Source organism: Herpailurus yagouaroundi, unplaced genomic scaffold, assembly GCF_014898765.1.
Source record: "Herpailurus yagouaroundi ecotype Mexico unplaced genomic scaffold, PumYag 196, whole genome shotgun sequence".
Taxonomy (NCBI): Eukaryota; Metazoa; Chordata; class Mammalia; order Carnivora; family Felidae; genus Herpailurus; species Herpailurus yagouaroundi.
Genome location: NW_024412427.1, coordinates 25,592,042 through 25,617,507, shown reverse-complemented (window position 1 = coordinate 25,617,507; position 25,466 = coordinate 25,592,042). Strand labels below are relative to the sequence as shown.

General features: G+C 39.1%; 1 protein-coding gene across 9 annotated transcripts in view; it reads left to right on the top strand.

The window, feature by feature from the left end:
- The window catches only part of TASP1 (taspase 1), a 307,910-nt gene that overhangs the window by 195,799 nt on the left and 86,645 nt on the right, over window positions 1-25,466 (top strand). For 7 of the 9 annotated variants that reach the window (XR_005782143.1, XR_005782144.1, XM_040447716.1 and 4 more), the window contains one exon: window positions 22,388-22,498. Coding sequence is in view for 7 of the 9 variants with exons in the window: in XM_040447716.1 (XP_040303650.1) it covers window positions 22,388-22,498 (111 nt within the window). In the remaining 2 variants the exon portion in view is untranslated. Of the gene's footprint in view, window positions 1-1,455; window positions 1,530-22,387; window positions 22,499-24,276; window positions 24,305-25,466 lie in introns of those variants that run through there. The other 2 variants (XM_040447718.1, XM_040447721.1) reach the window with 2 other exon arrangements.

Sequence of the window (25,466 nt, the reverse complement as noted above, 5' to 3'; positions counted from 1 at the left end):
CAAATCCTGCTGGCCACCTGATTTTATAAATAAAATGTTATTAAAACACAGACACATTCGTTTGTTTACACATTTTGACTCCTTTTGCATTACAATGGCAGAGTTGAGAAGTTGTGACTTAGACCAGAAGGCCTGCAAAGTTGAAAATGTTTACTATCTGGCCCTTTTGCAAATCTCTGGCCTAGATGATTCAGAAAAGCCCCTCCATCTTGATGCTTCCAGAAACATACATTTCTTCATTTATTCAACAAGTATTTGAACATACACCACATTTCAGCCATTAGATCAGGCACAGGGGTTATAGTAGTGAATGAAACAAAGTCCATGTCCTCCTCATGGAGCTTCTATTTTATCAAGTCAGGCAGACAGTAAATAAATAGGTAAAGCTTCTCGTTTGTCATATGGTTATAAGAGCTACAGAGAAAAATGATGTAGGAAAGGTAGGTAGTAACTGTAGGGGAGCTTGCAGTTTTTGAGCATGGTCAGGGAAGACCTCCCTTAGAAGGTTACATTTAAACAAAAATCCAGAGATGAGGGATGGAGTCATGTGGCCCATGAAGGGAAGAATATGCCAGAACAACATGTGCTAAAGACGTAGCAATGTGTCTGGAGGGACTGAGGATTCGGAGGAAGGCCAGTGTAGCTGGAGCAGAGAGAACAAGGGGGAAGATGATTAGGGATGAGCTCAAAGGGGTGGTTAGGACCTCTATGTAGAAACTTACTCATGGAGATATATGAGGAGAGGAATAACATGGCCTGACTTGCATTTCAACATGGTCATTCTGGCTGTATTACCAATAGTAGACATGGAGGGCTCAGACTGGAACATGGGAGACCAGTCAGATGCTCTCATGCTATATCAGCCAAGAAATAGTAGTGGCTTGGCCTAGAGTGATGGTGGTAGAAGGGAAAGGAAAGTAGTGGTTGGATTCTGGCTAGTTTTTGAACGTAGAGCTAACATGTTTTGCTAATAAATTGGTATAGAGTAAGACAAAGAGAGTCCAAGATGACTTGGCTTTTGGCCTGGGCAACTGAAAGAATGAAGTTTCTGTTTACTGATGTGGGGAATCTTCCAGGAAGAGTAAGTGTTGGAGGCAAGTTCAATAGTTCCAGGCAGTTCTTATCAAATACGCAAGTGGAAATGTTAATCGGGCAAGTGTTTATTCAAGTCTCTAGTTCAGGGAGAAGGCCTGGGCTAAAATACATTTGAGAATCAATAGTGTGCAGATATTTTAAGGTGATGGACTATATATATGAGATTCTCAGAGGAATGAATCTCGATAAAGAAAATGGTGAAGGATGCTGGAATCACTGTCATGAGATCCTTGAGTGAGAGAAGGGATGTACCTAGTGAACAGGCAGGAACATGAGCAGTTCATCTGTGATAACACACAAATCAAGAAGATATGGTGGGGATGTATGAAGGTTTTCTTTCCTTGTTTCTGTTTTTTTCAGGGAATTGGGAATCAAGGTCAGCTGCAGAGTTAGAACTGGAGGAGATATTGGAAATTTGAGGGTAAGTGAGAAAGTATAGGTCAGTCCTTGGGAAATGTATGATTTCTGAGCAGCATTAAGGGACCAAATTGAGGTTAGTGATCATGAGTGGTTAGCACAGTAGGGCCATTCTCTGGTCAAATTCAGCTTATGGCTATAGACATGGAGTAGGATTTAACGATGGTTGGAATTTTGCCAGGTGAGTATGATGGTCAGTAGCAGGGCAAAATAGTTGACGGTTTCTGCAGGGAATTAATTATAATAATGGGACATAGAATTTAGCCCACTTAAGGACCAAAGTGAGGATATGAAGTGGGTGGGGGACAGCCTGAAGGATTGTTGGAGTCTGGGTACTAGAGGGCGTACGATGGAAAGTTAGGGGTAGTAGGTAGTGAGATGCTTGCAAGTAAAGTCTATGAAAGAGGTGGAAGTTGTTGGTAGTCACACTAGGGTACATAATAAGGAGAATGAGTGACTGACATGGAATAAAGGATAAGATTCTTGGGAGAGGATAGGTCAAGGAATTGAGAGATCAGGGAGTTGGAAGCATAATCTCCATACCTTGAAATCATGAGAACTTACAGCAGTATAGATGTCAGAGAAATAATGATCTAGGACCTTAAATCATTTTTTTTTTTTTAATGTTTACTTATCTTTGAGAGAGAGACAGACAGACAGAGCTCATACTCTGGAGCAGGGGAGGGGCAGAGAAATAGGGAGACAGAATCAGAAGTAGGCTCCAGGCTCCAAGCTGTGAGCACAGAGCCTGACGTAGGGCTTGAACTCACAAACCACAAGATCATGACCTGAGCAGAAGCCGGACGCTTAACCAACTAAGCCACCCAGGTGCCTCAGGACCATAAATCTTTGAGGAGTGACGGGGAGTGACTTCTGGGGACCAGTGGATGAACTGTCACATGGACAAACCTGAGGATAGGAAACTCAAATCTTAGTAAGAGTCTGTGGGCAGCCCTGAGGAAGAGGAAAGATACTACCCCACTCCAGGCATGACATGAATATTTTTATTCCATGAAACTCTTTACATTAGTATAAATTTCAAACTTTGTATACCCCTAATAAGTGTAGCAATGCCAACCATTTGTCACAATTAAAATGAAAAAAATGTACAGTTTTCTGAATCCACAAGTACTGACATTGTATGTTGGCAAGTATACCTGAATGTTTTGAAATCTGCTTGGTTTTTTTGCTGAGCTGGGCCATTAACTGGCATGAACATGAAACAGCCACAGGGCTCAGGAGCCCTGAGATGGAGTCCAGCCAGATGGGTACAGGAAGTGAGTGATTCTTCTTTTCTTTAGCCCAAAAATTAATGCATAAACTTAAGTATGAAAATGAAAAATTTGAATTGCTGGCATTACCCTTTTTCCTTCAGGGCGTTCTCCATCGAAGCATTGTTCATTCAACCGTCTGCATAGATCTTGCTCTTGTTAAAAGTGGCCCTAAAATGTGTTGTTTTGAAACTTTTGGATTCACCACAGTTTCTAACATTGTAACCTTTTGGTTGCACACTAGATTAAGGTTTTGTGCAGCACAACTGACCAGGCTATATTTAGTTGTTTGTCTTGGTGGGAATGCATAATTGAAAATGCACAAATGAAAATATCCCTCTATCCCCTCTTCAAATTTAGAATTTTTTATGAGTCTCACAGTGGTGCTTCACTTGATTTGTGTGTTGTTGGACAGGTTTGTGGGTGAAGGATCTTTCTGCTCTTTGGTTAATTATCCCCTTCTGAGAGACAGGTCCAAAATAGACCTTGCTTATACGGAATTCCCCGAATTCTTAGAGTGACATTTCAGTGTTCGTCTCAACTTATTAACATAGCAACTCTCTTCATGAAATTGTGAGTTGCATATATCTGTGTATCTGGATTAATTTGCTCATCTGTATGTAGACAGAGTTCCTAAGATTCTTAAAAGCAACATTTCAGCTTTATTTCAGATTATTAATTGCTATTTATGAAGTTGTGATAGTTTTATACATTGATTTATATTATAGGTAATATATGTAAAAAATTTTAATTTAATTTTAGATTAATTTAAATCCTTCAAATGGATGGTTTTGTGTTTTTATTATTTTTTTCTTACAAAAGTTCTATAAAAGTTGTTGTTAAACATAGAATTATTGATTGATAATTTCCTAAAGCCACCTTATTATATATATCATACTGTTTTCCAATTTTATTTACCTGAATTATCAGGTTTTTCATAATGTATATAACTTACAGAACCCAATTTTCATTTTTTCTCCTTTTCAATATGTTATGGACAAAAAGAATCAGTAGGTTACATTGCTTGTTTTTTCCTGCTATGTGCCTACTTTGATTTTTGGCCCTTTTCTCATTACAAGCTTTTAAATTTAACTTTACCTTACTTTATTATTTTATTTTTCCTTAGAGTTCCTTGAGTTTGGCAGTCTACTTACTGCCCATTCTTCTAGAAGTTAAAGATGACTGATAAATCAGTTTGGCCTTTAAGTGCCATTGGTAACATATGACTTCTAGCAGAGACACTTCTACAAAAATACAAATGAAGGAAAGGAGTTAAAGTTTTTTGGTTACCTTTGCTTTCTTTCTAGCTGTTCTGTAATGATAGGATCTCACTCTCCAACATGTTTTTAAAAATTTAAAAATTCATGGCTCTCACTTTTGCCTGTTGGCCAATGTTTAAGACATTTATGGTTTACTTCTGCAGTTTCTATTTTCATTTTATTTAGTAGGCATAGTGAAAGGTTATCCACAGCCCAAGGCTTCTAGGCATGTGTAGACTGTAAAAATCCACAGTTAAATAGGGCAAGCTGAAATTCCACAACAAAGATGAAAAAAAAAAAAAGTTTAGGGCTTTATTTAGTAAAGAATGACAAGCTGAAAAATAGACCCAGCTCAGCACCCTATGGTTAGCAAATTAGAGCTCAGCTGAATTAGGGCAGGAAGGGAATTCCAGAGATGAACAAGGCCATGATGGACCCACAAAGGGAAGGAAGTTGGAGCAGTAGACCAGGGAAAGAATTTCAGAGGAAATGGTAGACCTCACTGTGCTTGGGATTCTCTGACAACTGTCCTCAGAGCACTGCAGTTGATCTTACATAATGATAAGGGGAGATGTAAATTACCTGATTGAAATGACAAATCTAGGTGCATGACTGCTTCCAGATATTCCAGTGTGGCACATGGGCTTCATGATGGAGAGCAGTGACCCAAATGCTGTCCTTAGCAGAACATCTGCCATCGTTCCCCAGTGCAATTTCTCCTTGTCCCACTTTTACTCTAAGCAGCATCTTCCACAGTATGGTGGCCAGGGGTATGGTCCTTTTGCCACCTCACTGGGCCTGGGCAAGGGAAGCTATCCATGGGGACATGGGAATGTCCCTGCACACTCACTAAATAACTCTTATCTGGACTACCATAGAAGTATCCTCAGCAATCTTCCTGCCTCTTCCCATGACAACTACCCTCAACCTAATCTGTTCTCCACATAGCAGCCTGTTCCAGTTTCTCATCCATTGTTTTTTTTGTTTTTGTTTTTGTTTTTAATGTTTATTTATTTTTGAGAGAGACAGAGACAGAATGCGAGTGGGTTAGGGGCAGAGAGAGAGGGAGACACAGAATCCGAAGCAGGCTCCAGGCTCTGAGCTGTCAGCACAGAGCCCGACACGGGGCTCGAACTCACGAGCTGTGAGATCATGACCTGAGCTGAAGTCGGACACTCAACCAACTGAGCCACCCAGGCGCCCCTTGTCTATTGTTTTGATGGTCCTCCATTATAATGAGGTCCTCCATTATAATGCACACGTTACCTCATGGATCTCTAATGCAATTCCTTCCTGTTCCCTCAGTCTCATCCCTGGTCACTCTCCTCCCTTGCTTATAATGCTGGCTTCTCTGGTCTTCTTTTTGTTTTTACAATTTCCCAGGTTGTTTCATACCTCAGGACCTTGGCATGTGCTATTTCCTGTCGGGAATGTTCTCCTTTCCAGTCTTTATCAGGTTCCTTTCTCCTCATCTTTTAGTCAAAATTAAAATGCCACCTGCTCAGAGAGGCCTGTCTACCACCATTAGTCTCCTTCTTAGCCCCCCGTTTGTTTCCTCTGTGGAGCTGTCACAGTTATAAATAATGTGTGTGTGTATTTGCTTGTTTGGTCATTTCCCCCATCAGAATATAACCTTCCTGTGTGCTAGGACCAAGTGTGCCTTGTTTACCAATGTAATCCAGCACTAAGAATTGGGTTGAATACATAATTAATAGGTACTCAATAGTCATAGAATAAATGAAGAAAAAGTAACAATAATATTCACACAATCTTCCAGGTTATGGGTTACCTTTTTGTTGTCCCCTCCCCTTTCAAGAATAGCTTTTGTATTTTCCTTAACCCAATTTATGTGTGTGACAATTCAAGGAACAGAATGCCTCTCAACGCTCACTGTGGGAGTTCTAGGGTCTAGCCTTGTTCTTGCTTGACTTTTTGAAACAACTAAAAATATTGTTGGAGCTCTGTTAGGGTATTAAGTCGTTGGTTAACATGACCACTGTCATCACCTTGTGAGGCAGAAGATCTTGGAAGTGGTACTACCTTCCTGACTTTCTTGATTACTGATTGCTATATCTTATAGTTTAATCTCATTCTTCTCTCTTGCCACAAGATTCCAGTGGCTTCACTAAATGTAGAATACATGGAGATTTACATTCAAGCGAGATACAAAATCCCACATATTACTGCAAGGATACATTGTCTAATTGCAGTCTAGTTCTCTGTGTAAATGTCATCCTGCATTAATGGGTGTCTCACTGTTATGGGTTCAGAATATATTAATTCACTATACATGGATCCAGGACAGATTCATTTAAAGTTCACAGTGTAAACAGAGTAGTGTTTCTAGAACTAGAGTTGTAAGCTCAAGCACTGATAGAAAATTGCATTTATAATTTTCTAAGTAAATGCCCTCTCAATACAATAATAAATGTAAAAAATATTGAAGCATCCAGAAACTTACAGCAATCTCAATATCACCAATCACCATTTGCTAAGGAAAAACACTCCTGTATCTTCTCTGTCAGTACTTCACTTTAACACTGGTCACCAAGTGTGTGTGTGTGTGTGTGTGTGTGTGTGTGTGTGGTAGTGGTGGTGGAGGGTGGAGTCCCACACTAAGCAATTTTTGGATTCTCTGATCACTCAGTTGGGTGTCCTACAACTGAACTCACTTCTGAGACTATCTACTTGGAGGTAGCATCAGATACCAAAGCTTAAGGGCTCAGAATCCCACAGGATTGCATTACCCCCACTCCCAACTCCAGATGCCACTCACAAGCCCAGGTTGTCATCTGCGCTATGGATATAAATTGCACGTTCTCATGATACTCTCCTTGGGTTTAATTAATTTGCTAGAGTGGTTCACAGAACTCAGGAAAACAGTTTACTTACTAGGCTACTGGTTTGTTAAAAAACAGGATGTAACTGAGAAAAGCCAGACGGATGAGATGCAAAAGGCAAGGTGTGTGGGAACCAGCTGGGAGCTGCTGTGCCTTCTTTGGACTTACTGCTCTCCCTTTTGTTAACACAAAATGAACAAACCTTTTAGAATTTATAAGAAAGAGGGGCACTGGGTGGCTTAGTTGGTTATGTGACCAACTCTTGATTTCAGCTCAGGTTATGATCTTATGGTTCGTGAGCTAAAGCCCTGCTTTGGGGTGAGGGGGCAAGTGGGTTCTGCACTGACACAGTGGAGCCTGCTTGGGATTCACTGTCTCCCTCTCTCTGTCCCTCCTCCACTCAAAAATTAGTAAGTAAACACTTAAAAAAAATAATGAACAACGACAGATGGGTATATGATGCTCTTAAATGTCTGATGTCCTTTGTGTATACTTGTGCAGTAATTGGTGGAGATGTTGAAGGATTCCTTACCTCAATAGCCAGGGTTCCTTGTCTCACCACTCCAAAGAATGAAGAGATGGACACAGAATAAAGGGAGCAGCAGGCAAAAGTTTATTAGAGTAGAAGATCAGACAATAAGAACAGTATGGAAGCTTTCTTTACAGAGAGGGGGCATTCGAAAATGAACTGTAGGCAAGGGACTTTTGTAGGATTTCGGTCAGCCTCTTTCCTTCCCCATTGTTCCTTCTTGGGTTCTACCCTTACTGGCTAGGTAACTCTAGCCATTCCTTTACGATTGGCTCGTTTCCATCCTATGAGGGGTGGTCTATGACCAAACCATTCCATGTGGGTCATACATTTTATGGTCTACTTATCTTTAGTCAGGTCTTTTGTTTGTCAAATTTCTGAGGGAAACCTGAGGGAAACTTGAGGGGGAGTAGGTCTGTTACATTTTTAAGAGGAACCTTCTGTCTGAGGGAGTTTGCTCCAGGTCACATGTTCCCAGCATTGTTTTAAAACATGTGTTTTTTTCCCCACCAGGGACCTTAGGTCCTAACTTTTCCCTCTTTGCCCATTTTTATCCTACCTTTTCCTATTATAGAGACAGTCTGGTAAAACCCCAGATGTTTATTTGCATTATTTGATCACATTGATTTTGTTTACTAAGTTGAGATAAAAAAAAAAAAAAAAATACCAGCATAGTCCTCCTGAAGCAAATGATGTTGCTCATGAACATTGGTCCCTTGGATAATATTGTAAATACCATAAGATAGTTCTTCCATTCTAACAGGAATGGAGTCTAGGATTCAATGAGCAATAACTTTATCTACCCAGAAATTTTTTTATATTTCAAACACTTTAAAATTTTTCTAATGTTTTCTTTTTTTTAAATTTGTTTTTGGAAGAAAGAGAGATAGAGTACAGGAGAGGGAAGGGCAGAGAGAGAGGGAGACGCAGAATCTGAAGCAGGTTCCAGGCTCTGAGCTGTCAGCACAGAGCCCAACACCGGGCTTAAACCCACAAACTGTGAGATTATGACCTGAGCCGAAGTCAGATACTTAACTGACTGAGCCACCCAGGCACTCCCCAGATACTTTTATATACTTAGGATTGATTAGTTGACTTAAATATTTGCCAATTCAGTGTTTTCACTTCACTCACAGACAACTTGCTGTTTTGCCTGTCTTAGAACTGAGGGGTTTAGTTTTGGTTTTGTCCTGTTTGTGTGAGTAGGCTGAGGGTTGCTGAGAATGATTTTCTTGATTTGGAAATATTACTGATGGTGACTATAGCCTGTAGTTAATCAGGTAAGATGGATCAGAAGAGAAAGAACTGATCATGAAGAAAAAAAATTGTTTTTTCTCATACTAACATCTCAGAAGATATTCTATAAAGATGTTTATTTGATCCTTTTAAACTAGGAAGAGGTAGGGGCACCTGGGTGGCTCAGTCCGTTAAGTGTCTGACTTCGGCTCAGGTCATGATCTCATAGCTCATGAGTTCGAGCCCCGCATCAGGCTTTGTGCTGACAGCTCAGCCTGGAGCCTGTTTCAGATTCTGTGTCTCCCTCTCTCTCTGCCTCTACCCTGCTCGTGCTCTGCTTCTCTCTCTCTCTCTCTCAAAAATAAATAAATATTTAAAAAAGTTTTTTAAATAAAAAATAAACTAGGTGGAAGCATGGTTGCAAATTTTATTTTAGGGGTGCCATGTCACATTTCCTTGTCTAAAAATCCACATGGCTCCACCATTTGGAGGTGTCAAACATACAACTAACTCCACTTATGGCTTTCCTTGGAAAAATTTACCAGGACAGCATAAATCTTAAGCAAAATCACAATTTTATTAAATTATATTCAATGAAAATTCCAGTGAGAGAGGTAAAAGTATAAGCAATATAAATTTTTTGTAATTTTTTAGATGTTTATTTGTTTTGAGAGAGAGCAAGTGCATGAGCAGGGGAGGGACAGAGAGAGAGGGGGAGAGAGAGAGAATCCCAAGCAGGCTCTGCACTGTTGGTGCAGAGCCCTATGCAGGGGTCTAACTCATGAAATGTGATATCATGACCTGAGCCTACACCAAGAGTTGGATGCTTAACCAAATGAGCTACCCAGGTTCCTGCAAGCAAGCTTATTATTAAGATGATATGGAGAAATCACATGAAAGTAACAGAATATTTTGAAAATAATGACTAATCAGAGGAACCTGGCCCAGTCAGGTAGAATATACTATAAAGCTGTAATAATTAAAGCCATTTGGTATCTGTGTGGGAATAGTTTCATCAAAGGGACAGGATTATCTAGATATAGATGCAAGTATATATGGGAATATAATGTGTGATTAAAAATGCATTTCAAATCGTTGGGTATGAGATGAATTTTCCATCAAATTTACGTTGGGCAATTTGGTGATGGTTTAGGAAAAAAATAATAAAGCAGGATCTCCACTGCAGTCCTTACACCAAAAGTAATTCCAGATGGACTGAAATTTTAAATGTAAAAACTGAATTATAAGAGTACTAATAGAAAACATGGACTTCTTATTTTCATAATTTTGGACGACAGAAAACACTCAACACAGAAGTTGTAAAAGGCAATGGTTGATAAATTTGACCACGTAAGTATTAAAAACTTATCTATTACAAAAAAAGTCATAGACAAAATCAAAAGATATGTGACAAACTGAGGGAAAGTATTTACAATACACATGACTAAGTACTTATTGCCTTAACATGTAAAGAGTTTAGGAAATTAGTAATAATAAAGAAAGAAAAACCTGTACAATAGAGAAATGGATAAAGGAAATTTTTGGTTTGGGATTATGTTTGACTGACATGATGGAAGGCCAACTGCAGGGCTTAACACAATGAGGGCTCATACTAGAAGTCTGAAAGCAGTCCAAAACTGGCACAGTGGCTTCATGGTACACCAGAGGCCTAGACTCTCTGTTTGGTAATCTGTCATGGCTCATTCTTCTTGGCCACAAGATAGCTGTTCCACCTCTAGGTACTACATCAGAGACAAACGGAAGCAGCTAATAAGATGCATCTGCTAGGTCATGATCTCACAGTTCACGAGTTCAAGCCCTGAGTCGGGCTCTGTACTTACAGCTCAGAACCTGGAGCCCGTTTCAGATTCTGTGTCTCCCTCTCTCTCTGCCCCTCCCCTGCTTGTGCTGTCTCTCTCTCTCTCTCTCTCTCTCTCTCTCTCTCTCTCTCTCTCTCAAAAATAAATAAACATTGAAAAAAATTTTAAAAACAAAGATGCATCTGCTAGAAACTCTGCCATTTCACCTGCTAGCTGCAAAGCAGTTTGGGAAGCTGGACACATTTCTGCCCCAAACAAAACTAGAGGTTTGTCTGTAAGGAAGAAAGGGAGAATGGATAATGGGTAGGCAAAAAGTTGCATATAACAGAAATATGAAGGCACAGATAAATACAGATGGCTTGTAAGCCTATGGATATTTAACTTTATTCATAATTAAATAAATATGAATCAAGATACCAATGAGATACCATTTTTCATGTATCAGATTAATAATAATGAGTTTGGTACCCAGTTTTGGTAAGTTTATGGGGAAAAGGACACTGTCAAACACTTTCTTATGGGTGTAAGTCTTTTTAAAAAGCAGTTTGGGATCTGTAGCAAATAATTTAATGAGTATGCTGATTGATTCATCAAGTCTACATTTACAAATGTATCCTATATATATATTTATACATGTATGAATGGTAAATGTATACACATGTTCACTGTAGCATTACTTGTAATAGGAAAAAAAATAAAGCCAGAAACAACCTAAATGCCTATCCCAGGGAACTAGTTAAAGAAGTGATGGTATATATGTCCAAGAGTGTATTTGTTGTTAAAAAGAATAGGCTAAGTTTGCGTGAGCTGATATGGAAGGATCTCTAAGTCATATTATTGAATTTAAAAGACCAGATACAGGGGCGCCTGGGTGGCTCAGTAGGTTGAGCATTCCACTCTTGATTTCAGCTCAGATCATGATCCCAGGGTCATGATATTGAGCCCCCCATCGGGCTCCATGATGAGCATGGAACCTGCTTGAGATTCTCTCTCTCTTGCTTTCTACTCCCTGTCTCTCTTGTACTCTCTCTCTCTCTCTCTTTCTCTCAAATAAAAAAATAAAAACTAAATAAAAATAAATAGAATGCCGGATACAGAGCAGTTTACATACCATAACCCACTGAGTGAAAACTTGAAAATGGATGTGTGTTAAGTATGGATGATTTCAGAAAGGATGTACATGGAGCTCTTGATGGCACTCACCTCTGTGGAATGGGACTGCAGTAAGACAGATACTTCCATTGTATATTATGTTGTTCTATTACATGTTCTGCATGTGTAGGATTCTTAGTATGTTTTTAGGAGTATAGTAATGAATTAAAACTATGCCTTTAGTCGGGATAGTCAAGAGAGTTAACAACCAATAGGGATACCAGCATTAATAATCAGCTGAATACTGGCCCTTGCTTATCTTGATTTAAAATGAGAACTACCATTCCTGGTTGTTAGGCATGATTATATATGGGAATGTATTTATTTACTGTGCTGGAAACGTTGTTGCTTCAGGGCCCCAATACCTGGATTGCTATTCTTTGTTGGATTTTTCTCCTCAAATGTCACCGTCAGAACAACTGTCCCTGACCATGCTGATTAAAATGCTCTCTCCCTTTTAACCCACCTTAGCACTGTATCTCCCTTATGTTGCTTGATTTCCCTTTCTAGCATTGATTATACTTATGTATTGTCTGTCATATCATACGTGCCTCGGTATGTCCATTTGGGCTGCTAGAACAACATGGGTAGGTTTTATAAGCTAGATTGGGTAGCTTATAAACAACAGACACTGATTTCTCACAGTTCTGGAGGCTGGAAGTCCAAGCTCAGAGTGCTGGTATGGTCAAGTGAGGGCCTTCTTATGAACTGCAGACTTTTCACTATAACCTAACATGGCAGATACGGTAAGGGAGCTTTCTTGGGCCTCTTTTATAAGGGCACTAATCACTTCCCAAAGGCCTTATCTTCTAGCACCATCACACTGGGCATTTTCAACATATGAATTTGAAAGGGATACAAACATTCAGACCATAGCACTTGTGAACACATTTTGCCTTAATCACTGCATACTCAAGGGCCCAAGCAGTGCTTGACAGAGTTGATTCTTAAATGTTTTAAAGTGAATGTTTATGAAATATGAAGTATTTGTTGAATGAATGTTATATCTCTCAAATTCATGGCTTCTAGTCTAGTATTAATAAGTAAGTGTGAGTCCACACCACCATACCCTATCCCCACTGAAGACAGCTTGCTCGGTCAGGACCCCTTATCTTCTGCCATTATCACAATTTTGGCCTCTTCTGCCTTGTGACATTCCTGGAGATGGAAGTTCTGGCAACTGTAACTGTGGGGGAAATGTGTTCCCTGCACAGCCAGCAGCTTGGGGTGACCTGGTAGAGTTGAGAGGGAGAGAATCTTCTTCTTACTTGTTAAAATTAATATGGAATATGCCAGGACCAGGGCTGGAAAAACGACCCATTTGGTTTCCCCTCCAGTGACTCTTCAGTTGTCTGTAGGCCACTCTCACTTGTTTTCTCTGTCAAGGATTCATGTTTCTCATCCATTCATTGTTGCATAAGGGTGAATTGGTGGAATCCTGGATACCTCCACTAGCAGGTAGAATACTGGGCTGGAATTTCAGGAAAAGAAAATACCTACTGATCCTTCTTAAATTGTTTTATGATTTTTTATGAAGTGTAATTTGACATAACATATTAATTTTGAGTGTACAATGTAACGATTATATATACTGCAAAGCGATGAGTACATTAAGTTTAGTTAACATATGCCACCATACATAGTTACAATTTTTTTTTCTTTTAAGACCTACTCTTAGCAACTTTCAAATATACAGTACAATATTATTAGCTTTAGTCACCATGTTGTACATTACATTCCCATGACTTATTAATTTTATTACTATAAGTATGATTTTTTAAACAAGTCAGCTGAATTGTTCTCTTCAGAACAGAGACTTTGTGTCAAACTTTATGTGTATATATATATATGTATATATATACATATATATACATATATACATATATACATATATATATATATATATATATATATATATATATCTTGTCATTTTTGTAGCAGTATTAGGTGAATATATTCTGTGGATTGGTTACACCAAAAAGCAGAAGCTTTAATGGACTCAGTTTGGTTTCTTACTTGTAATCTTTGTGGCAGAATCAGTAAATTATCCACAGACTGTCTCTCTGATATGTTTAGGTTCTGATTATAGTTTGGAATTTTCTGTTCTGACACAAAAGTTAACTTTTTCTATCTTTCAAATTATGGTAGATAAGGGATTTCAAAAGGGCCAATGACCACACTTAACTCTTCTCTTTACAGTTAAATTGGAGTCTTGAAAAGTATGTTTATCACCAGAAAACCACACATAATGAGGACACCCATGAGCTGTGGTAGAGATGGGTTCTTGAGAATAGGTATAGTCCTCAGTGTTTGTAGTGAGAGGATCTGGGTCAGTGGTTAGTATCCTGATCCCCACTTCCTCTTCATGTTTCTGAAAGCCTGTCATTTACCTCTCTGTGCATCAGCTTCTTTCTTTTTTGATTGCGTTTTCTCATGTCAGATGAATGTAGTAATACTCCTTATAGTAGGATTTTTGTAGAAGCAGGAAATGATAGAATACAGTTAATATACATCTAATGGGATGATGGTGGTGGTCTCAGACTTCTTTTCAAGGGCAGCACATAGTGGCACTTCATTAATGGAGCTAATGCTTCTGAACATGGTTGTTGGCTCCTCTCATTATGTTATGTGGTCTTCATGTCATTCTGCTTACTCTTCACATCCAGAAAAGATAAGTTAACTAACTCAAGTGCATCTTTAGGAAAAAAAGATTCTTCTTCCAAGAAATATAAACTGTTACCCTGCTTCTGTTTTTAAAGAATATTTGTAATAATCTCTCTAATTCTTTTGGAGTTGCAGGTATGTGTTTCCAGTAGGGTACATTCATTATTCCTCTGCCCTCCGTTTTCTTGCTCATCTGACCTTCAAACCATCCTTGTGTCTCTCTGTATATTTCCTTTTCTCAATAGATGTGTAATTCCTCCAAGAGAAAATGGCGTTCAAATGATTTGGCATGTAGATGTTAAAAATAAGAAAGCAATGTGTAGAAATGTATTTGAAAGACGTTCTTTGTTAAATGTAATGGGAAGGTGAAACACTAGCAACTGCCTTCTGGCTATAGAATCACTCTCTCAATAAGTTCTCACATGTTGAAGAGGAAGCATTGTATCAGGTTTTGCAAAAGAAGCTTTAATCTTTTGTCTTGTTGGCATCAGATAGTGGCTGATTGCTGCTGTGGGTAGACATGAATCTCTAAAACTGAAAATACTCCCGCCTATTACAACTGGTAGAAGATCTCAGAGATTGTTACTCTAGTCTCCCAATATTTCCGATGAACGAAGAAAGCAAGGTAAAGTGGGTTGTCTGAGTTCAAGTAGAGCATACCAAATCTGGGATCCTGATTTCCTGGTTCTGTAGCCCATTTGAGTTTTCTGGACATTTTTGGATTTGTCTGTCCATCCATGAGTCCACTCCACTGGCCTCTTGGTCACAGTTGATTGTTCTAGGCTTCACTGACTAAAGCTAGGCCAATCAGGTTATTTCATTTTCCTAAATCCAATTGATGGCCCCTGAGAATGTTAAAACTGAAAAAGAGGGCACCTGGGTGGCTCAGCCAGTTAGGCACCTTGATTCTTGATTTTGGCTCAGGTCATGATTTCATGGTCCATGAGGTTGAGCCCCCCATCGGGCTTAGTGCAGAATGTGGAGCCTGCTTAGGATTCTTTCTCTCTCCCCCTCTCTCTGTTCCCCTCCCCAACTTGTGCACACATATGCTGTCTCTAAAAATAAATAAACTTTTAAAAAAAAATTAAAAACTGAAAATGAGAAATAGTTTCTGGTGGTGCAAGTTGTCAGGAATACAGTTCTGGAACTATCAATGGGCATTGCTATCCATAGAGAGCTATTTCCAGCTGTTACTGAAACCTGTCACATCCCTACCATTGGATTTTATGAGCCACCAAATTCTCCTTTGTACTGAAGATCATTCTGATTAAGATTTGATACTAGCAATCCAAATAATATGGGTTAATATTCACATTGACTTCTGTAATACTTATAGCGATTTTCCTTTCAAATTCTTCATCCTTAAAGATCATGGCACAAATTTAGTATGTAGGTGTCTCATTTGTTTACAGTATGGATTTATGATTTGAATGAATATTCAGATTATACACATTTGATCACAACAACTATTTCTCTTACTATCTGTAATTATAAGTTCATTGCATAACAGTTTTAGACTTGGGTATTTAAGGAATCTGTTTGGGATATTTTGTTAGGGTGAATGAAGCTTAATTTTTATTATTTCATTATTAATTTTCTTTAGATATTTTATGCAGCTTCTTGCACATGTATTAATAGAGCTTTGGATTGTCTTAGTTCATTATTTTTTTCCCTGTTTGGGTATGAAAAGCACAGTGCCCAACATGTTACTCCATGTTAATGTTTCTTTTTTTTACTGGGAAGAATAAGGAATAGTGTTTCCTTATATTCAGAGACTGTTTAACATTTAGGAAAATCGATACCCTATCACAACCACTGAATGTCAGTTGAACACTGTTTCTGGCTATTGTGGAAGGTTAGCCAAGTAGTTACAGTAATAGATCTTGTTCAACATGACAATTTTTGAGAACCAGCAAAATGCTGAAGTGTCTTCCCACCATCAGTATTACTACCACCAGATGTTTAAATAACACTTCAGAGGTTACAGAGCTTATATATATATAATTCAATCCTTACAACAGCCAGAAAGGTGTCTTTTAATATCTATAGTTTATAATTTAAGAAACTGAACCATAGTTGCTACCCTGAGACTCAAAACAAGGCCTTCTGTCTGAGTCAGCATTTTTTTTAACATCACAGTGATAATGTGAAATCTGAGTACTTTTCATGAAAAATTTGAAATCTTCAAATATACTTTAATCATTGCTTCATCAAATTATTGAATGAATGCATACTGAGAATGAGGAGCCCTGATGTAGCTTCCATGGCACCCTGGGGGCCCACTCTCCTTTCATTGCATTAACATCCTGTCTTGCCATCCTCAATGTCACACTTCAGTGGTGTAAGCAGGAGTGTGTGGGGGTGTGTGGGGGGGGGGGGAGGTATGTTGAGGAGGTTGGGGATAGGAGAAGGCAGTGAATAAGTGGAAGAATTTCATTAGTCACCAAAGGTGCTTTAAAGGTGAATCAGATATCCTCACCCCAGAGAACTGTGTCTATATATGAAACGCACTGGAAGGATAAATTCCAGTTCATGGGGAGATAGGGATCCAGGAAGAATAGTTCACAGGGGGAGGTCTTGGGGAAGTGGGATACAGGGAAGAGAGGAAGGCTTGCCTAGCTAAGGCATTTGTATACTATTCTGTGGGCACTTGGGGTCTATTGAAAGTGTTTGAATGGTTTAATGATATAATCATAGCTAGGCTGCTTATTTCTTTTCTTTTTTTTTTTTTTTAGGCTGCTTATTTCTTATTAAACTTTGATGTCTCTGTTTTCCATGTCCCCATATTTAGTCTATGGACAGCCCGTCTGGTTTTACTTGCAGAATATATCCCAGAGCCAGCTTCTACTGACAGTCTCTGTTGCCATCAGGCTCACCTAAGCCACTGTCATCTGTCAGTTGGGCTGCCATTGCAGCTTCTTTAGTGACTTGCTGCTTCCATGCTTGCCCTGCCAATCCATTCCATACTACAAAGTAGCCTTTTGCAAGTGCAAACAAAAACTATCATTGTCCTGGTTAAAGATTTCATCATCTTTTCATCACACTTGAAGTAAAATTCAGACTCCTTGCTGTACCCACAAGGCCTTCTGTAACCCTATGTGACCTGGCCTTGCCTCCCTCTGAATTCCTGCCTCCCTCTGAATTCATGTTCTGCACTCTCTTCCCTCTCCCTCAGTCAGCTCTTACCACCCTAGTCCCTTTGTATTTCCCGAACATCCAGGTCCCTTCTCACCTTAGGGTCTCTGCATTTGCTTGTTCATCTGCCTGGAATGTTCTTTCCCAGGTCTTCACATGGTTATTAGCTCCTTACCAAAAGATGCCTTTCCTGACCCTTGATGTAAAATAGCCCCTGCTTGAGTCACACCTTCTGTCATTTACCAGGATTCATTTTCTCCACAGCGCCTATCACTAATTGGATGAATTTCTTTATTGACTTGTAAGCTTACTTGTCCCCTAACCTGTTCAACTAAATTTAAGCAAGGACTTCATTTTTTCCATTGTTACATCCCAGTGCCTTGAAAAGTCCTGGCATATAGTACATATTTATTGAATCAATTAATTTAGGGATTTGAATGACTGGAGTAGGGAGCCTACTGCAGTGTTTTCAGTACAGTGAGGGTACATTGAGGGTTTGTCAGTGGGAATGAAGGGGCGGAGCTCAGTACACGTGGAATCATAGGGAACTGTTGGGATTTGACTTGGTTTCATGTTTTGAGTCATTGAAGAGGGAAAAGGTAGAGAGTTTTGAGCTTGGATGAGCTATTAGAAACATAGGAGAAGCTCCTGGATTTGGTGGGGAAGAGAACTGTTCTAGAGGTGTCAAGAGTTTAGGGGCGCCTGGGTGGCGCAGTCGGTTAAGCGTCCGACTTCAGCCAGGTCACGATCTCGCGGTCCGTGAGTTCGAGCCCCGTGTCAGGCTCTGGGCTGATGGGTCAGAGCCTGGAGCCTGTTTCCGATTCTGTGTCTCCCTCTCTCTCTGCCCCTCCCCCGTTCATGCTCTGTCTCTCTCTGTCCCAAAAATAAATAAACGTTGAAAAAAAAAAAAAAAAGAGTTTGGATGCTGATGGGGTGGAAGTTTTTAGCAGCAGTTGGAATGTGACTTTATCCAGAGTTTCCCATTCCCTAAGAGGTATTGCTGCCAAGCAGTCGAGGACCATGGGCTCAGAGACATGAGGGAAAGCCACATTCTCTGTTCAATTGTGGCATGGCTGTGACAAGTCATTGAACCTCTCTGAACCTTAGGTTCTTCATCTATAACATGATAAAAATACCTCATGGCATAGTGGTGTTGGGGAGGAAAAATTTTACTCTATGTTTCAAAAGTTTCTTTCAGCTGGTCTAAGATTAAATTGACATGAAATCAATTTACAGGAGAAAATTAAATTTAATTTTATACATTGAGAAACCTCTTATACATGAGAGATTCAAAGACAGAAAGGTAAAATGAGGTATTTATGCCATGCTGAGCTAAGGAATGGTATAGGGGCCAAAAGCTTCAAAGGGGAGGGGGGCAATAAGAAGAACAAATGTTTGGTAGTTAGATATTTGCTATGCCATACAAATGGGTTACTCAGATAAAATTTATCCCTGGTGATAACTCTAATTCTGAGAAAGACCCCCAATTTAGATTCTAAGTAAAGGAGGGTCTCAATTGCCTTCAGCTCAAAATAGCCTACATGCCAAAATGACACATTTTGGGAAGATTTGCTCTGAACCCTCTCAGTGGTTCTGAAAATTAAACTATAGAACATGAAAGCATGGAACCAAGCCCTGATGCAGAGTAGTTTCTCAATGACTGTGAATTTCCTGTCTCCTTCCCCCTTCTTTAAGAGGCTAAGGATTAAAAAATTTACTCCAGTTCCACAGTTTAAATTTGTGTTGTTTTTCTTTGCAAGGCAAAACAAATAAGTGGTTTAAAAAGGCAAACAATACCCCCAGACTTAAAATGAAAATGAATGGTTCCCTATTCCAACTCCAATTCCCTGCCCCCTAGTTTCCTCTCCCCTCAGGCTACTACTTCTTTTAACTCTTGTAGCTATTTCTTTTAGAACTTAAATCTGTAATTCAAAATAACACACTTGTACTACTATTCCTTCAGTTTTCAATTTTAGATATTATTTAGATATCAAGATATCTTCATATTCCTACGAGGGAAGGCAAAGATTTAATTCCCTTATATTTCCAAGCCCAAACCTACACATACTACATCCATCACTCCTCTCAATGTATTATGTACCCCCGCCTTTTTTTTTTTTTTTAGCTCATCAGTATTGTGAGTTTATATTTTTGACTCTAGCTATTGACATCTGAACTATGTAGTGTACTGTGATTCTGTTTCCTTTCTTATACAAATTCTTATTTTTTTCTGCATTAATATTTGCCTCATTATTTTTTAGGTTTCTTTTTGTTTGCTTTTTGATACTGATCACTGGTTGATTGTCAAATTTCCCTCAAAATCTGAAACATTTCCTCCCAATAATTTCAAACTCAACGTGTATTCTATAAGTTTGATTTATTTTCCCCTTGGAAATCTCTTTCCAGCCTTCTCTGGCTTTCTGCTCCAATTTGGACTGTTGACTCTCTAAGCCTGCTGCCTCGCTGTGTGTCATCTAGAAATCTTTTTGTATTCTCTTGTTTTGGATCCCCTATTTACAGATCTTGTTTTCTTTCTCATTATGTACGTTATTACTTCATTTTGCCAGGGCACATTCATCCTACAGCTTTCTGAGAAAGTATGTGGGAGGTGAATTCTTTGAGACTTTGTAGAGCTTTATTCTGTTTCCATACTTGATTGACATTTTGGCCTAGTATAGAATTCTAGGTTGGAAATAATTTTCCTTCAGCATGTTGAAGATGGTGCCTTCCTTCTAACCTTGTAGTTTCCATTGTTATGTTGAGAAATCTGGTGCCATTATGATCCCCTTGCTTTCTCTGTGTGTGTGTGTGTGTGTGTGTGTGTGTGTGTGTGTGTGCATGTGTTTTCACATGGAAGTTTTTGGACTTTATTTCTTCAATATTTTGATATGTCACAGTGATATATATCTGTGGCACTTTTATTTTATTTTTTTTTTCATGAGTTGTGCTGGCAGGTTGATGAGCCTTTTCAAACACTCACCTTTCAATTCCTGGAAATGTTTTTGAATTACTTCTTTGAAGTGTTATTTCTTCTATCCTCTCTTTTTGAAACTCCTATTATTCAGATATTGGACCTTCTGGCCTGTTCTGATTTTTTTTTCCTCCCATTTTCCATCTCTTTTACTTTTCTTTTGCTCAATGCATTGGCGTACATTTTCTCTGTTTTCTTTTTTGTTTTGGTCTCTGTCTTTTCTAGAGGTCACACTGAAGCAACTAGTGAACCTAGGTTGTCTATACTATTGAGCAGTTATATACCAAGAAGCTGAACTGAAAACCTTCTGAATGAGCCACATTTGTCATCTGGAAGCCCTTAACATAAGGCAGCTTTTGTTTAGGGTCTCTCAAGTAGTTCTTTTTCCTCGAGATGGTTGTATGGCTGGAAGGGAATTATCCAGTCACGTGCTTGGAGTGTATCAGTTTGACTTCTTGTATACTGGGAGCCTGTGGGTAAAGGAGCTAGTTATTTTACTGTTTAGCATAAAGACTTCCACTTCGACATCCTGTGTTCATTGTGGACACTCCCTCCTGCCTTGTGCTGAGTCTGATGACCCCACGACTCAAGTCCCTCTGGTTTATCCTCTCTACAGAGTAAATATCCTGGCATCTCCTACGTTAGGAAGAAGTAACTTCTTGTCTAGGCAGGAATCTGGGGCTGATCTATCAGGGGTTGGCAAGCTATTTCTGTTAAGGGCCAGAAAGTAAAGATTTTAGACTTTTGGGGCTACATCATGGTCTCTATCACATATTCTTCTGCTTCTCATTCTTTTTAAAAAAATAATCCTTTAAGGCATAAAATAAACATTCTTAGCTTGTGGACAGTACAAAAACAAGTTGCAGACCAGACAAGTCATAGCTTACTGATGCCTGGTGTAGAGGGTCCTTTTGGACACTCTGAATCAACCATCTTCATTTCAGCCCCACCTTGCATCCCTGTCTTCAGAGGAACTTGAAGTTTCTAATTTCTGATTCTTTGTGGGTTTTATGACAAAACTGGGTGATTTCTTATAGGTGCTTCCCCGCCCCCCCCCACCCCCCAGTTTTAACCATGTTCCCCATTAAAGCTTAGGTTTCAGCTTCTGCAGGTCCACTAGGTGAGCAAGTAATATCTATCTTCTTTTCATTTTCTAAAACATGAGTTTTTTTCTTCTTTGCCTTTCTCTCTGTCCTTATTGGGTCATGCTTTTGGAAGGAGTGGAGATAAATATATGTGTTTAATCTACTAAGTTTAACCAGAAGCTTCCCCCCAAATCCAATTTGGTTGATTTTTATTTTTTACTACTTTCTTTGATAGCTCTTGGGTTAATTTTGCATTTGTTTTCCACGTGCTTACTTGCTATGCCAGATGTTCGAAGAAGATGTCCTTGGGGAGGAAAAATGAGGGGTTTTAAAATGTAGTGTTCTTGAAATGCTCACAATGGTTCAGTGTGTGAGATCCCAAAGAGGCCCGGTTGTTTCTAACCACCAGACTCTCATAATAGAAATACAGTTTCACCCTTATTTGTGTAAACCATCAGGATCATTTTTAAATGTTTGTAGTAAAGTTTGTGGCTTATTGTTTAAAATTGAATTTAAGGTAGTAAATCAAAGCTTTTGGTGGCATGCCCCTGACAGCAGGGAGAGCCTGGTAAGTGATCCCTAAAAGCTGATCAAAGAGACTTGCTGAGCATTTTTTCCTGTATTTGTGTTTTGGTCCTTTAATCTGGTAGTGTTTCCAATTCCCTTCTGAATACTGTAATGCACACTCCACCCCCACTCAAGTCTTCTTGGCGACATCTGGGATTGTCTTTGCCAAATGGCCCCCGTTTGGGCATAAGCCTGCCTTTGCCATCAAGCCTATACAAGGTTTGAACAATGGTGATTGTCAGAAAATGGGCATTCACACCACATTTTTGTTCTTGTAATCAAATGAAAATTGAAAATGAAAAAAGCAAAATTCACTGAAAAATGACCATTTGTCGTTTCTGCCTAGGTTCACCTTTCCTGGCCAGCGAAGATGGCGTGCTTGGAGGAGTCATTGTTCTCCGAACTTGCAGATGTTCTGCAGAGTCTGACTCCTCCCAAGATAAGCAGACACTTCTAGGTAAGCTGGACATACACCTTATGGCATGTCTTTCTTTTTCAATTTTTCAAGACACAGAAAGATTTTTTCCTTAACAAGTTATGGGAAGGCCGGAATGCTCCCTTGGTATCTAAACATGTCTATCCTACTAATCTTTTAGCATAGGTAAACATGTAAAAGATGAATATTCATTTTAAGTGTATGCTTACAGCATATTTCAAACGGGCTTAGAACCTAGGACCTTCACTAAAGCCCAATATTAAGAACATTGGACCATGTATTTGTTCCCTGCCTTATTCCACAAAGCATTTGAGATGACCCATAACAACATACACAGTAACAAACATAGAAGAAGCTTCTTCCTCTTCCCCTCCCAAAAAGGAATCAGAACCATGTGAAGAGCTACTGGCCTAGGAGTCTGTTCTGGCTCCATTGCTTATTAGCTATGACGCCTTTGTATATGGGTCTTACTGTTCTGTGCCACTTCCTCTTCTGTAAAATAAGGACATCTGCCCTGCCCTCCTTGTAAAATTGTGGTGAAGAGGGGTCAAATGAGTGTTTTGCAGATTTGCAGATGTCCATCCAGATGTGTGGTTTTGTGTCTAGCCAAGTGTAGTAGTGGGGTTAAAAAGCAGCCAGTCTTCCATTTGCCAAGGCACAAAACTGTGGGGCTGCCTCTGCCCACAGGGGTGCCTTTTTCATTCATTCATACAGAGGGGATGTTTTTTAAAACTCCATAAAGGTGCCACAGAAGTTAGGAGGGGGTCTTATATGTTTTTTTTTTAATTGACTTTTTAATTACCTATATATACATTCCAAAAAGTACACAAGTTATAATTGCAACTACTTGATGAATTATTATAAACCGAACCCACCCATACTACCAGCACACAGATATAGTAGAACTTTACCACAACCCCGAAATCTCCCTGGCAATCACCTCCATTCTTTGCCTCTCCAGAGTTAGCCACTATGCCGATTTTAAAACCATGATTAGCTTTGCTTGGGTTTATATTTTATATAAATGGAATCATGGAATATGTACTATATGTATCTGATGTGTTCAGTCAGCATTAAGCCTGTTATATTTATCCATGTTACATGTGGCAGTAGTTTGTTCATTTTCGTTACTGTATGGTATTCCATTATACAGACATACTACTGTGCATTTATCTGTTCTTTCCTAAGTATTTTTTTAATATAAGTGTTATAGATCGTCCACAGGAACTGTGGTAGTTAAACCCTTTGTATAAATTTTCTTACAGAAAGTGTGGGTGCTGCCTGATCTATATTGTATGGTTGTTGTGAATTGATATAGTACAAGTTGAGTCTGTAAATTAGAAAATCAAGCATTTCATATGACTTTAAGAAAAGTATTTTTTTCTATAGGAGCCCAAAGAGCTTTCGTAAAATTTCTCCCCTAATTACTCAAAGAGAAAAACAAAAATGGACTTTGGTCTCTGACTACTAACCTCATTGTTTTGTTTTGTTTTGTTTTGTTTTGTTTTGTTTTGTTCTGTTTTGTTCTGTTTTGTTTTGTTTTCGGTATTCCCTTTCTCTTTCCATGCACTATATTTGGTACCCAGGTTGCTCCCAGGAAATGTATTTTTAAATAGCTGTCTTTTGTTAAAACAAGTCAAATTAGTCAGTTGCTTCTTTGGTATCTTTAATCATTGGTGAATCTTTTGAATAAATCTTCCATAGTTAGATAGAAGGGAGTTTGCTTTTAAAATATGTAAGAGGGAGGGACACCTGGGTAGCTTAGTTGCTTAAACATCCAACTCTTGGTTTCATTTCAGGTCATGATCTCACAGTTCATGAGTTCGAGCCCTGCATCGGGCTCCGCGCTGACACAGTGGGGAGCCTGCTTGGGATTCTTTCTCTCCCTCTCTCACTCTGCAACTCCTGTGCTCATGCTCTCTCTCTCTCTCTTTCAAAGTAAATTAAAAAAAAAAAGTACATATGTACATATATATATATATATGATGTACATGGGCCTTCCATAAAAACTCAGAACAACCCGGCTCAGTTGGTTAAGCGTCCGACTTGGGCTCAGGTCATGATCTCATAGCTCAAGGGTTCGAGCCCTGCATTGGGCCGTGTATTGACAGCCCAGAGCCTGGAGCCTGCTTCGGAGTCTATGTCTCCCTCACTCTCTGCCCCTTCCCCGTTTGCACTCTGTCTCTCTCTCTGTCTCTCTCTTTCTCAAAAATAATAAGCATTTAAAAAAAAAAAAAAAACTCAGAATAACCCTTAGTACTGGGGACCAAGGGACTAGTTATTAAAACTGTTTCATAGACTATTCCTAGGATGGACTTATCAGTTCTTTACTGAGCCTACATTCTTGCCCTTTAGAGTTAATCCTGAAAATTGTAAGGTTGTCCTTTCATTTTTGGTGGTAGAGTATAGAAAAGCATATATATAGAAAAGTCATAGAATTCCAGCTCATTTTAAATAGTTTTTATCACCAATGTAGTAATTTGTAAACTGATTCCTACTCTCTGTGTCAAGAAGAATGAGATGCAAAGTGTGAATTTCTAAAATAAATGAAATCTTACCATTTGTTAAAAATAACTAGAGTGATTGATGTTTATAAAGTTTACCTAAAATCTGGTGAACATAGGTTAGTATAAACTTATAGATTATACCAAATCCATGGATTTTTACATTTGTTTGCTTCAAAAGAGTCATGTATGTTCAGTACAGGTAAGAAAGCAAATCTAGTATAGAAATATAGGAAAGGAGGGGCGCCTGGGTGGTGCCGTCGGTTAAGTGTCCGACTTCAGCCAGGTCACGATCTTGCGGTCCGTGGGTTCGAGCCCCGCGTCAGGCTCTGGGCTGATGGCTCAGAGCCTGGAGCCTGTTTCCGATTCTGTGTCTCCCTCTCTCTCTGCCCCTCCCCTGTTCATGCTCTGTCTCTCTCTGTTCCAAAAATAAATAAAAAACGTTGAAAAAAAATTAAAAAAAAAAAGAAATATAGGAAAGGAGA